At 33.5% G+C, this 15,000-nt stretch overlaps 1 protein-coding gene across 4 annotated transcripts in view; it reads right to left on the bottom strand.

Moving 5' to 3' along the window:
• LOC149078980 (cell adhesion molecule Dscam1-like) overlaps positions 1-15,000 on the bottom strand; it is a 248,824-nt gene that overhangs the window by 132,047 nt on the left and 101,777 nt on the right. For all 4 annotated transcript variants that reach the window (XM_089241226.1, XM_089241225.1, XM_089241224.1 and 1 more), the window contains exons 5-6: positions 812-1,105; positions 426-695 (exon numbers count right to left, since the gene is read on the bottom strand). In XM_089241226.1, the coding sequence (XP_089097352.1) occupies positions 426-695; positions 812-1,105 (564 nt within the window). The remainder of the gene's footprint in view (positions 1-425; positions 696-811; positions 1,106-15,000) is intronic.

Consider the following 15,000-nt stretch of genomic DNA (forward strand, 5'->3'; position numbering starts at 1 on the left):
TCCCGCAAGTCGGAACGCATAATAAAGGAAGTGTGTTAATTTATTATGTGTTATAGTTTATAATATAGTATGTTCATTCTTTATACAAAAATAAATAGTTATTAAAATGGTTTAATAATTTTGTATACTTATAATAGTTTATTATTCCGTGCAAATCCTTGTATGGATCTCGAGTATGCTAGAATTATAAATGATATAAACCCGTGCACAAAATTCATATTTTTTTCACATTAAATTACATTTTTGCCCTGGAATATCATGATTTTAATGACTCGTATAATAATTTTTAATTGCAAATAGTATCAAAAAAATATAAAATTTGAAAGACAAATATATTTCGAATACTACATTATGATCACTCTTTACTCATGTATACTTTTCTTCTATAACGAGGGCTACGACAACTGTAAAATATGTGTAGTTACCTGACAAGATTATCTGTGCAGACCCTTGGAGAGTTTGTTTTGGTCCATAAACGAAACACTGATACATTCCTTGGTCATCTCTTTGAACTGATGTAATATGCAGCACTTGATTTGCTATTAGCCGCACTCTGTTGTTCGACATCAATCTCGAGCTGTCCTTCATCCAAGTTATCCGTCGAACTGGATAACCACGAATACTGCAATTAAAATTCGCCGACCGGCCCGATTGCAGGTTCAGAATCCGAGGATATAACGTTACAGATAGATTAGCTGTAATCGAAACGGACAAATAGTGAATATATTATCGATTGAAACTTCAAAAAAGAAAAACGCAGTTGAGGTTATTACATATTTTTTTGGAATTACTAGATGCAAGTGGAAGTTACCATAGACTGTCAGCTCAGTATCCACTTTGGTTTCCCCTGCGCTGTTATTGACAACACAGACGTATTTTCCGGAATCTTGAGGTAGTGCTCTATTCAAAAAAAGCGACCCATTCATCTGTATCAGCCGATCAGTAGTCGGAAGAGGCACTAGCCGGATACTGTCTTTACGGTACCATCGATATGTTGGTACTGGATATCCTTGGGCAGTGCAAGGTAAATCGACTCCCGATCCTTCTTGGACTTCAATCACGGATTTACTGCTCATCACTCTTGGGGAAATGCTGCCCGTAGGATCTGAAAAATAGAATGGAAAATCCAGTTTGTTCTTTTGTCTGACTAAAAGTTTTACTGATAAAAAATACAAATACAAATACAAATAACTACAAATAGTTTGTATTTGCATTTGTATTTGTCTGACTAAAAGTTTTACTGATATATTCTGTAAGGTTATTTCCAGACAAATGGATGAAATATAGGAGGAAAGGGTGCATCTATTAAAAAAACCAGCTTGTTCGAGTTTTCGCCACAGCATATCCGCATATTTTTTTCCATTTGTAAATATAATATAAATATAATATAATATAAGGAAATATAAATAATTTCATGTGAAATCAGAATTTGTTTTTAGAAGTCATCACAACACAAGTCTATGTATATTAGGCTGAATGCATTCCCTAAACTTTATTGTGCTCACAATTTATGTAAGTAATTTAGTTATAGATGAATCAAATACCTATAGATTTAACCCCCATTCAAGCGCATAGCAGAAATCACTAAACCCTCCTCAAAATGGCATATCTTTCTCCAATAAAGCAGACTTTCTTCTGATTTTAAGCAGGTGAAAACTAAGGGGGCGTAGCAAAAATGTTCCTATGGGAAGTAAACTTTACAAAATATATGGGCTTCTCAATGCTAAAATAAGAGGTTTTTATGGAGGCGAGATATTTTATCAGTGCTGCTCAAAGGGGTAAGGGCGTTGGTACACGAACTTGGCTTCCTATGCTTTCCTATGGAACAAAATCCCCTGCCCTTAAGGGGCATTTAATCTCATTTTAGGCCCTAAACTTTTCTTCTCTTTCAAATGTTTTGTGTGACAATTTTTATATAATTCCCTAAATGGTTTAGATTTCTGTGTTGCTGTTTATTTTTCTCTTCTAGTTTCAACTTCCCTAAAAAAATCCCTTTTCAAATATCCCCAAAGCCTGCCCTAATTTTTTATAATTTCAATGAGCGATCCTCTTGCTAAGATACCTCAGCGCTAAGATACACCGTGATACACCGATACATCCAAGATATTTGAGCAAGTTGTGTTTAAAGAAAAAAGTTCCTTATCTGACCATAAACACACTTTTAAGAAAAGAGCATTTCATTGGAAACATTAGCATTTATGATGCCTGCCAGCGGTTTATAATAAAATATTTCTAGTTCACGTAGAAAAAAAAATCGAAAATGATTAGAAGCAGAAAATTTTATAGTTTTTAAAAATTAGAAAATATAAAATGTGCTTTATGGGAAATTTTCTTGTACGAAACTCCCTAAAAGTACATGTATTGAAATCTCTATACTTTAAAAAGTCGGTTGATTAACACAACACTCTGCATGAACTTCAGCGGGTTTTGATTCTAAATTCAATTATTCCATGATATCAGAAGTGTTTCACTTGTTTTTTTAATTCTACCTCGATTAAATATACATTTTTATTAAGTACAGTGTGAGCGAAAGATAAATTTTCCACTTCGGAGAGCTCTGGGGTGTGTTCTAGTGCTCTTAATGAGAAAAAAAGAATTGCACTATATATTAAATTACAGCTGTGAAATAACAAACCTACAAAATTTGTACTATGTAATGATATGTATGTCACTTATCAAATAAAAATGTACAAAAATGCGTCGATAGATGGCGCTAGAGAGCACATATCGACATTGAGTATGCTTACACATTTAAAATCTTAATATGTGCGGTATTAAAACTGTTCAATATGCTCCCCTTTATTTTTAAGAATGTGCTCTAATCGCAGAACCATATGTTCCACAGCTGAACGTAGTGAGTCTGCCGAAATAGCCAGAACATGGTGCCGAATGATATCGTTTCGATTAGAGAACATTGTTCAAAATGAAGGGGAGCAGTTTAAGTGCTAAATATTACATATTTATGTGTGTAAGCTTATTCTATATTAATGTGCATTCTACAATGCCATCTATCGGCAGTCTTTGTACTTTTTTATTTAATAAATGGCAAGTGCGTCGTTTGTACTATCTGTAATACAAATTTTGTCCCATTTGGAGCAAGCAGTAGAACGCACTACAGAGCTCGCTGAAGTGATAAACCTATTCCTCGCTAAACCCCTGCAATTTGATGACCCATTGTTTGAACACACAATTTCAAAAGAAAACACCCTTTAATATAAAATATTGATAAAAAATATTTTAAAATTACCGATACCATTTCACAAAATATGAGCACTTTTAATCTTCCAGATTCTATTCATAGTTTAATCTCAATAAGAATTTCTGAATACAATGAATGTATACTAGGTTTCTTCAAAAAAATAAGATAACGCAATTTCAAGTAGTTCAACATGCAAACATCTGCCGTTTACAAACAAGAATCCCTAACCGAAGGAGTTTTCGGATGCAAGCTTATAAAAGTTATAGAAATTGGAATTTTTTTAATAAATGCAACTCTCCATAAAATATTCATTACAGACTTCTATATACATAAAAGAAAAACGAATTGGATTCAACTTCGAAAGAAAATATACTGTTTCCATTTCTTTCATGATTCAAAGCATCATGTAGAAAATAATAACAGTCAATAGACTTCAAATACCCAGTCAATGCATAAATGTATCTTCTTAGCAGTGCATCGAAATACCGGTACCCATTCATTTACTAGAGATGGATATTTGAGAAAACATATCAAATACGATTTTGATGAATATAAATAAACATTCAAAATATCCTAAATCATAAAGCCCGTTTTAATTTCTTGAAACACCTTATCTCAGTCATGATGAAAAGGTAAAACAAGGAATGCATCATAGCAATTGGACGGCATGCAAGTTTCTTTCAAGACAATGCAGTAAATAGTAGGTGATGGGTTCGGTAGGTAGCCGAATTTAAATTTTCAGACATCGTTTCTACCATAAAAGAGCAACTTTATTTTTTTTTATTACTGTTAGTAACATGAAGAGCACAGTTCATGTCTATTTATTCCAACATCTGTTCATTTCCGGTTTATTTCAGCGCGTCTTCTCTATCCGAGATGTTTTAAAATTCAGCAACAGCTATTTGAACATTCCGTCGTACCTGTTTACAGGAATTACGCGAAAATTGTAGAGTTTATTTTTCTTACGTATGTGTGAGGTTACAAAGAAATGCAGATGTAGGGAATTTGAACTCTGGTGATGTTCTCTCTGGAATATATCCAGGATTCGGAAACTCCGGCTTAAAGCGATTGTTCAGCCCATTCACGTTCCAAGTTCAACTGTTTCCTTTTTTTCCCACTTTCATTTTTTTTTATTGTACCCTAAAGTGCGATGTTGTTTTTACACTCCCCGTGGTCTTCTCTGTTTTCAGCTGTTTAGTATTCTGGAGAAATGCCGACAAAAAAAATTTCTTTTTTTTTCAGATGTTATTCACGCTTGAAAATATTCGTGCAACCTATCTTTTTTTCCGTTTTCGCTTGTATACCACAGGGAAAGTAGCGGAGGAAACAGGCTGGAATTGAGAGAAATGAAATGAAATGCTTTGTAAAGTTTAAAATTTGTTGCATTTTATTCTCTTTGCAATACTAAGGCTATATATCCGAGAAGAGGTGGAGGAAAAAAAAGAGCCTAGGTCGTTTACGCTGAAATAGGGTCAGTAATAACGCTGTTTCGGGACAGCTTTTCGCTAACATTCGATTTTGAATTACCGTTTGGATAAGTTAGGGACGTTGAGAATTTATATTGACTGGTTGTATGCGGCATCATACATAAACATGGATATGAAATAGTTGTCATAGCGACGAAATGCACATGTAATGCATTGTTCATAAGATTAAAATGTTTATATTGAGTAAAATCATGTTTTAAGTACAATAATAATTAGAAAAACGTTTATTTTATTATATTATTGTGTGAGAACTTATTCAATATCGGGGATTGCGTTCTTCACTAAAAACATCCGTGTTTAAATAGTGAATTTTGAGTTGAAAAAGCTTTTTTTTTTAATTTTTAGATTATGAAAGAATTCTGCACATTTTTCTCTTATTAAAAAAAATAAAATAAAAATGAACATGAGTGTATGTGATTTATCATTTTTAATTTTAATTAACTATCTTTAGTTTATTTAGTTTATTTTTCAGATTCTGTTTAACTGTGTGGTTTAATATACATAATTAAGCTATAGCAACCGCATTTTTGACTGTTTATCCTATGTTGCTTCTCTTTATTAGATTGTATGCTCCATAGTATGTTATTTCTTTATTATGCTGTATATGTTGTTATTATTATTATGTTATATTACAACATTTATATAGCATGTTATATCTTTATTATACTTTATTTGTATATCTGCTCATATATGGCTTTTTTTGCATTTTTCTAACGCTTTGTTTTTTTTTTTTTTGGCAACCTTATTGTTAAATTTGCCTGTAGTGGCCTCAGATGTTGTATTTATTTGTATTTGTATGAGAGAAATAGGAAACAAACACATGTTGACAAACAGCAGGAAAGAAAAAGCGCGCACGATAACAATGCTTCAGTCCTTGTTATAACAATATCAATTCAATTGTAAAAAATAGTTTAACGGTTACTTAAATCTTGTGTAGTAGCTTTGAATAATTTGACGGCTTTTATATAAAAAGAAATAAGCGCCATTGAATTAAAACTGAGAAAAAGCTATTTAAAGTTATCTTCGATTCAGTTAGTTCTCTTCAGTTTGGTAGCTGGTTCAAGTGCACACAGGCGGTATCACAGCCTATATGTCAATTGGTTCTATGTAGATAAAAAATCCCACCTCTTTCAACAGCTCAGATGTCAGTATATCTCATAAATGTTAAACATGACATTTGGTTCCTTTTATATAAAAACCATCCAATTGGTTGCTCCTTCCAAGTATAAGGAGCACTGAATATGCCTGTTTTTTTACACGATTTCTTCAAAACAAAATAATTTAATTAAGATTTTGAAGATCTAAATATATTTGTTGTCATAGGTGATCCATATTCAAATTCGATGAGGTGTACAAACGAATTGAATAAGTGAAAAAAATATATATATATTTACGATATTAGTAATAATCTACAAATAATTGTGCGTACAAATTGTTGTTTTAAGACAGTAAAGAAAACATAAATTGCACATGAAGATTTAGTTATCATTAGAAACCATATATCAGTGCTTAAAAATATGTTTACATATAAACTCACATGCAACTGGATAGACAATGTAAAACTTGTTTTCTATATATTTGAGTGTCTCGTTTCTATAGACATAATTTTTTCGTTTTATTTCAGTCTCCAAGGGATTTCGGAGCTTCCTTTTCGTTCAAAGCCAGAAATGAACTACGCAAACAACATTTCTAGGACATGCTTGTTAGTTCGATTTCTACCGCCGACGGTCACAATGTCATTCTCAAGTGTTAACGCACATGGCAGTTTGACCACTACATTACTAAATACCATTTACATAAGTAATGCAGTGAGGGGGAGTAGACGTTGACACTCGGGGAAATTCGTTATGTTGTGTGGAAGTCGGTAGATATATGGTTGCTTTGTCATCACAACGGTGAATCTAGTTCCTGTCATTGAATTCCGAGTTTGAATCAGTGGTTCGTGTCGGGAAGATTTACTGGGAGAAAGCATGATTAGTTCTAGGTTTGTGAGAATGGAGATTCGGTGAGGTTCATTTACGCGTCTGTGTTGAACCGAACACATAGCCGAAAGGAGCAAACATTCTAATGCCGAATAATAGTTAACCATGTTCCAAAAGCGTGTTCGAACTCTTCCCGTAAAACCAATCCTTGTTTTCCCACATTGGAAAGGAAAATTCATTGAAAAAAATTTTGTGGAATCTGCACGTGACGTACAAATTTTAAGTTATATATTGCGACATTTAATTTCCAAATCATTTATTGAGTTTTTTCTGAAATATAATTTTTACATCTGGATGATCTAAACTTTAGATCGTGAATGAAGCTGAAGGGGTTTATGAAGCAAAAACAAATAACACAATGTTTTGCTTGAAATGTTTTGAAATAGATTGTTTGACTTCGTTAATTTATTTATACATTTTCAAGCTGATACATGTTTCTTGAGGTGAGTCCGTCTTTAACTTCAGGATCGTATATGGAGTCCTTGGAATATAATAATACCGAGTGGCGTTACCACTATCTCGGTGAAGTCATGAAATGATCCATCAGTTGCATTATATTCCGCAATCGCAAGGTTTTTGTGTGTTTTACATAGTAGTTTATCTACTTTCTCGGCACTTAGTTCGTCCTGGCCTTGAGTGCGCTGTACGATTTTAGAACCATACGGAGGGATGTAAACTTGGTTGAGAGGGAAGCAAAAAGAGCTACGTGCGCTCTTGGTGGTACACAGGGTATGAGCTTTAAAAAGTGACTTGGATTTTTTGAATATGTTTACGTTGGAAGAGCGCTTTTTCGGAGGGATGGGATTGAAGCGTTTAAAATTTCCAACGGGATGGATAGGATGGAACATGCGTTATTTATACACACCGTTAATCGACTACTTCGACAAAGGATACCAGTATCGATTGGTAAAGGAGGACAATTCTAGGGTTTGGTGTCGTAGAGAACTTTTTTTTTCTTCTAATGTGGTTGTAAGTAAATAGAATTATTTTCCCTCGGGGGTCATGAATCGGGGGCCACAATTGACACGTTTCAAAAGAAATACGACGGGTAAATAATATTGGGTAATTATCCAAAATTTTAATAATAATTAGAATAAAATTGGGGTAAATCGATAAGCTATCCTTCTTTTTTTATGTGTGAGCAGCGTATTATATGCCATTATAATTATTGTTTTTCGAGACAATTGCTCTTTTATTGGTTTACTGTTCAGATATATCTATATTTGACATCCATAAAAAAACCTGTATTATGTAAATCGTATGTAAATCGATGTAAATCGAGAAGCTATCCATTCTTAGAGTAAGACAACCATAAGTATTCTTTATGGGCGTTGTATAATGTTTTATCATGTGTTATATTGTTTATAATTTGTGTTAATTGCATTTTTAATTGGGTTGCTGTATTTTTGAAATATATGACATTCATATTTTTTTTCTCATATGATTTGAACTTTCCAATTTCGCATACTCTTGTGTTGTAATAGCTATACAATGAGTTTGAGCAATATATTTAACGTCCATGTGCTATTGATAGATTTAACAAGACCTCACATAAAATCGTCGTGAGAAGTTGAATGTTTTGTACGTCTGACTAGGCTTATGCGGCCATCGTCAAACGGAAGGTGCTCATTGGCCGTCGTTTTCTGAACGGTCGTCGAACCATCTTTCATCCATATACAAGGTGATTCAGAAAAGATGGGTAGAATTTTAAGAGTTGATAGTATCCACCAATACCAACAATTATAATCAAAGAATGCATGGGTCTAACATGGAACGAAAGCGCGTTTCGAAACGACCGTTCGACAAACATTAAAACGGCATTTCTGTTGAAATTTATCTTGAGAAAAAGAACACCATGGATGCAAATGTAACCTGGGTAAGAAGAAGAAACCGTATGTAAATGTGCGTCACAGTGAATAAAAGGTGTGGACATCAGGTACGTAAGTTTCGTTTAATATCATAGTGTTCTATGTCATTTATTCCTTAAACTTTACTGGTATTTCCATAAATACAGTTACTGTATCAATGCAATAAGCTATATTGGTCTCTTCTCAAAGCAAAAAAAAAACATTTCAAGGAAAACTGATTTTTTTCGGAGCTTCCTAGAAAGACTGCTTTGTTGAAAGCGTTCTTTCCAGCGATGAAAAGTTGCACTTCAGTTAAGTAGGCTACTTTGATTCTCAATCCCTCAATATATCAAATTATTATGGCATAAAATATTCAGTTGGAAGTCATGAATATATTTATTATTGTATTAAAACTTTTAATATAGGGTTTTCTAAATTAATTTAATTTTACCGATATTTTTTCACAAAGAACATGTTTTTGTTTATGAAATAAAATATGAGTTAGATGAATCAGCGCTCACTGAAGCGAGATTCGCGAAAGATGAATAAGGAAAAAAAAATCAAAAAAATAAAAATGGATCCAGACTTTTAAATAAAAATAATTTGCATTCCATTAAAGTTTTCTTTTTTCCATGAAACATCCGAACTAAATAACAAAATCCCCAAACTATATTTACAGTAAACGTACCACCGCAACTTAAGTGGAAATTATAATGTTTTATCTATGATGCGTGTGCTTAAAATTTGAGAAAATATTTTCTTTATAGGAAGGAAAAAAAATTAAATTTGAATTTCTACTGATGAAATTTAGAGTTGAGAATAAAAAAAAAACAATAGCTTCGAATATTTTCTCGCTTCGAGTTGAAAACAAGAAGTGATTAACTACGAAATTAAATATTGATTAGCTTGAAGTGCGTAGAGGGAGATTCGAGAAAATGAGATTTTCAAACCCTTTCTCCCTGGTAATCAACATACTTTAATTTCATTATGGGGAAATATTGTGCTTGATGGACAAGAAGAGGGTTTTGGAAAACAGATTAAAAATTCTAATTAGGATATAATGTTTGTCTTCAAAGTTGTTCATTCCTGATTTTTCATCCAAGAGATTCGATGGTTTTTTCATGATTCATTTCATTGAAAAAAGTAAAGTTCATGCGCTATAAAAATGACGTCTTCTCAGTTTTTAGCTTTTGTTTCATAGAGCAGAATATTAGCAATCCACGGAAAAAGTAAATGGATTATAAATGTGTGTATTATAAAAGTTCTTACAAAAATGACGCGATAAATTGCCTAAGTCCGAAAATAATTTCGTACTGTATAATCATATCTTACGTAATCTAAGCGAAATATTTCACATCCTCTGCAGAACAATTATGACCATCTCTAACATTGCGCATGTATAAATAAATGGGAACTACTCGGCATATAAGTAAATATCTACTTATATAAATACTAAACATGTTTCTGAGCTACAAAAAGAAATTCAATGAATATAAATGTATTTATTCCTACTAGAGCGATAAAATTACATATTAAGAATATCAAATAAAGGTACTTTAATACAAAATTATTTAATTGAAATTCTCACCTGTCGAGTTCCTAATTCTCATAAAAAAATGAAACATAGAAAAGTAATTAAACCTTTACTTATTTATACTCAGAAACCCCAGCAAAAAAAGGGAAATATACAAAATTCCTAATGCGTTTTGACACACTATGAGTGCCGTCTTCGGAGGATAAAAAAAATATAATCACTATCATGATGACCGAGAATCCCACTTGGGATTTTTACCAAATTTTATGAAGTAGGAGTTTTTTCTTTTTTTTTCCAAAGTAATGTGCACGACTGATTCAGACTTCTACAAAGGTACATATGCCTATGCCCTCAAGAATACATCAGTAATTCAATAGCACCGATTGCATCGTTATGGGTTTAGTTCAATAGGAGCAGGAATTCGAAAAAGTTCCAACACACCAATCAAAGAGCTCCATTTACTAAGCAGCAATGCAGAACGTTGCATCATACTTGCACTCAGGCTCTCAGCTTCATTTCTGACTAGTACGTTTGTCTTGGACATACGTACAGCGCACACAACATACAACTTTTAACCGAACGAAGGCGATATCTTGGATTCTATTTATTGTAAAAAAAAAAGAAAGGTAGCATTCGTCTTCGTTTAAGATCTTCCATAAGTGTATTAAGTGCATTTTTTCTTAAGGGGTCATCTAGGTGTTAATACTAGATCCAACTTTTGAAAGTTCAATGATAACCCCATTTTTTCTTCAATATTTGGATTCAGTATCTCAAGAAATGCTGAAACACCAAATTTCACCAATTTTGAACGAACAGTTAGGGAAATATAATTATTAAAAACGAGTGTCGTAATGTTAAACAGAATCATCCTGTTTTTGAGCATAAATGCTGGAATAATACATGTATCTCATTACTTTTTTAAATGATAGATTAGATTCTAATGGGCCAAGCATAATTTTATTACTGATTTTGAATTTGGTTTTTTTTTAATATGAGTTATGAATTATTAAAAAATTATTTCGAAAATTTATGAATAGAAGCATTGTCCCGGGTTCGAACGCCACCGTCACCACAGTGGGGGTCAGCTGAAGTTGGTTTTATGATATTTCCAACTTCAAAGCGCGAATGTGAGCCGATCTCCCCTTTAAAAAGTCTCGCCACAGAGAGCAACAGACCTACAAGCAGTACAAATTATAATTCAATCAAAACACATTACTCACTTCACTTCTGAAATATAGATGGCAGCACTGAAATATCCCAAACACAACACTACATACGTACTCAGACTATGAGGTACACACATACAGTTACACTTCTGACACAACTCAGTAGGTAGTAAATCACTTATAGATGGTGATAGGCCTGAGTTGTGCTCGGTTTGAAAGAAAGAAAAGAAAGACTATAGAAGCAATCAATAATTTTATTTTTAGAGCCAATGCAATGCGATAAATCAGATAAGATTGAAAAAAAAGGTTTACATTGAAGATTTTGAAGTTTGAACGATAATATATATTCAGATGACCCCTCATCAAGATTAATTGCGCGTAGTCGGGTACAAAATCACAAACCGTAATTTTTGGTGAAAACCGCTTCATTCTACAACTTTTAGAACCCAAGATATCACCATCGTTTGGTTAAAAAATGTGCGTACTGTAACTTTTTCCACTGAGCAACCTGGAGTAAAGATTTGGTAACCAATTCAAATGAATGCCCGGCCAGATTGATGGTTTTCCTGTTTTCCTCTTAGACGGCCCCATAGTGTGTCGACATGCATTATGAACCTTGTATTCTTATCTGTGTTTTCCTTTCTCGTTGATGACTACTGAGAAAAATGAAATATTTGACAACTTATTTGATCTGCAAATGTACCTTCCACGCCTTCATATGGAAATGAAATTGAAATGATTCTTTTCTTCTTTGAAGAAAAAATGAATCTTACGGTAATTTTTAATTCCGTTGTACATTATTTTAAAATTTGAATTTACCGTAAGAAACATTTGAAATAACGTTAGAAAAGGTTTTGTTAACAACAAAAGTATTTGCAATAAAAGTTGCTAAAGAGACGGTAGCTTGACTTTTGATAAATATCCAAAAAAAATATTTATTGAAAAATTAAGAATGCTATATTTATAATTTTTAGTACATATATATCAATTGAAATATTCGGGTGTTTTATGCCATTATATTACAATTAAACTTTTCACAAATTTAGTTGAAATTATGCATCTAATACAATTGGTCTTGTCATTGTATTATTCGAATAAAAATAATTTTCTCATAGTGTCTTCTTGTTTAATAAATTCATTAAAAGGTATCATTTTGTTTATATGTATTACGTAGATTTCACGATTTTTTTTTAAATTCTCAGCATTTCTTCAGTATAAAATTTATGTTACGTATAAGTAGCACACAACGTGTGTTAGTGTTGCTAAGAAAATTGTTTTTAGCAAAAATGTAGTAGACAGATAAAATATTTTAAATCCAGTTCAGTTAGGCACAGAACCGTTCAATGCCTCTCTGCAAGGCAGATACTTCGGCAATTTTGCATCGTTGTTAGTTATTTGAATATTGTTTGGGTTATTGTTTATTCAAAAGAAATGCAAATGTCATCTCTCTGTACTTGTTTTCGTATAATATTTACCCAAGTAATTAATTAGTTACTTGAAATAATAAATATTTGAAGTCGCCTAGTGAATACAATACCATATATTAAAGTATTTTTCCCCCCGCGGGTAAATAATTATTTATTCCTTTATTTCTTGAAAATTCTTCTAAATTCCTGATCCTTAAGAGAAAAAAAAACGATGTGAAAAAATAAAAATAAGCAATCTTTATATCTCTAGAAGACTTACATATAAAATATACTATCCTAGATTATTATGTAAAATCCGAAACCTTATCTTTAAAAGGTCTCTGGGCGTAATTAATGTAAATACCACACCGGCGGCTGGAAAGGTCGAAAGAGAATGGTCTGCTCTACTCTTGGCTTTTGTGCGAGCTTTGCCTTGTGTGATATGTGCTTGTGTGTGTGGGCGCGGGGGTTAATCTTTTAGCTACAATACATTCTATGCTAAAGAGTAAATCCGGAATGATTGACTGCGAGTGGTTTTAAAAGAAAGGATTTAGTTTTCACGAGAAGATTTATTCACAGCCCGGGGGGAATCGTAAAAATTCTTCTCTCGTTTTGTAGGTACGAAATTTCGGTTATATTGCGAAAAGTGAAAAAATATCTGTAATCAAAATAAATAATAATTTCTGTCAGAATTTCTAATTCACATTTTTGAAAGGAATGTAGCAGAAAATCTTCCTGCAATTGAAAAAAAAAAAATAGAACATTATATAGGCGGAATGTTTTGATGGTGAAATACATGCACTAGATACAAGTAGAAGCACCCGAGTGGCGCGGTGGTAAGATGCTCGTCTACTACCGCCAAGGTTTCTGTCAGGGTCCCAGGTTCATACCCGAGGGAGGATGTAGAAAATACATTTTCCCTAACGAGCTTGAGGCGACCACCGACAGACAGCGCCTTCATTTCCAACCCATCTCATTAATGACAGTACATTGAAATATAGCGATATGACCAGAGTTGGTGAAGTAGTTTTCTTAGACCCGAAGGCAGAGAGCCTGTCGTTTCAATAGCCTTTTTATGTCATTCTAAAAAAAAAAGATACGGCTTAAGAAGAGGGAGTTATCAATATTTCTCAAAATGCCTTTCTGTGCAGCGTCCAGGACTGATGTCCATAATTTGTATTTTTTAGGAAGGGTTGACGAATGACCGTGGTAAGTGGTAAAATTCTGTAGGTGTACGTATGTGTTCCAATACACCTCAGGTGCACCCGAGTGGCACCGTGGTACGTTGCTCGTCTTCGTCTTCTACCATAAAAGTTGTCATCAAGGTCCATGGGTGTGAATCTACGCATAGAACGTTAGAAGTAAGTTCTTTACCTACCCAGCATTGGGGGGGGGGAAGCACCGATGGTGGAGCCTTCATTTCCCACCCAACTCCTATGGTTGGAAATTGCCGTATGGCGATATATGTGTGGTAAAGTAGTAGTAGTGGGCACCACAGGTGACACTGTGCGGTTATGTGGGCATCGTCATGGACTCCCATCGCTGGATCGAGGTTTTAACCCGTTGTCGGCGCAATAGTGAGCTGAATTTGATTTTTTAACTTCTCTAATCTAAGGACTAATCTCCATACTTTGTATTCATTGAGAGGTTATAAATCAAAGCGCGCGGAATAAAATTCTGGACTATGAGATATATATATATATATATATATATATATATATATATATATAGGTGTTCCAGAGTACACACCACACTCTCCAGGTGTCGTTGTGAGGTCATCAAAGCTTTGTGATGGATTCCCATCGCATGGATGAAGGTTTGAACCCTTTGGCGGCGCATCGGTCATCTGAATTTTGTCTCAATGAGTACGTATACCTTAAGAACGATACTAGCATCATACAGAAACCCAGGAATCTGCCATTTTCACGTTTTTAATATTTAGGGCAGATGGCAGCACTAGAACACGAAACACTCATGATTCAGAATCATAAATACGATAAATTAGGGTAATACATACACAACAAGTTCTGACATACACAAAAACGTTCGAAATTTCTCAGAGGGATGCTAACGGACGGTATGTACGGTGAAGTAGTAGAAGTATTCCCCAACGATAAGATTGGTTATTTGCTGAAAATATAAGAGTGTTATTAGCAACGTGAAAAAAATACATTCTCAACCTGTGGTCCTAAGGTGAAATGTGGCCTTCGGAGTTATCTGATATAGCCCGTGACCTCAAACATAATTTTATAAAAATGAACTGAGCGGCTCATAAAGAGATCATTCAAGTGATCCGCTTTGCTGTGACACATCACGTGAGTGGTCCAGGCATGTTTCCAGATTACTTTAATGAACTATTACTTCAAGTTCTCTATGGCT

Source organism: Pholcus phalangioides, unplaced genomic scaffold (assembly GCF_987345545.1).
Source record: "Pholcus phalangioides strain wild (caught in Gottingen) unplaced genomic scaffold, Ppha-v1.0 ptg000013l_1, whole genome shotgun sequence".
In the NCBI taxonomy this organism is placed as follows: Eukaryota; Metazoa; Arthropoda; class Arachnida; order Araneae; family Pholcidae; genus Pholcus; species Pholcus phalangioides.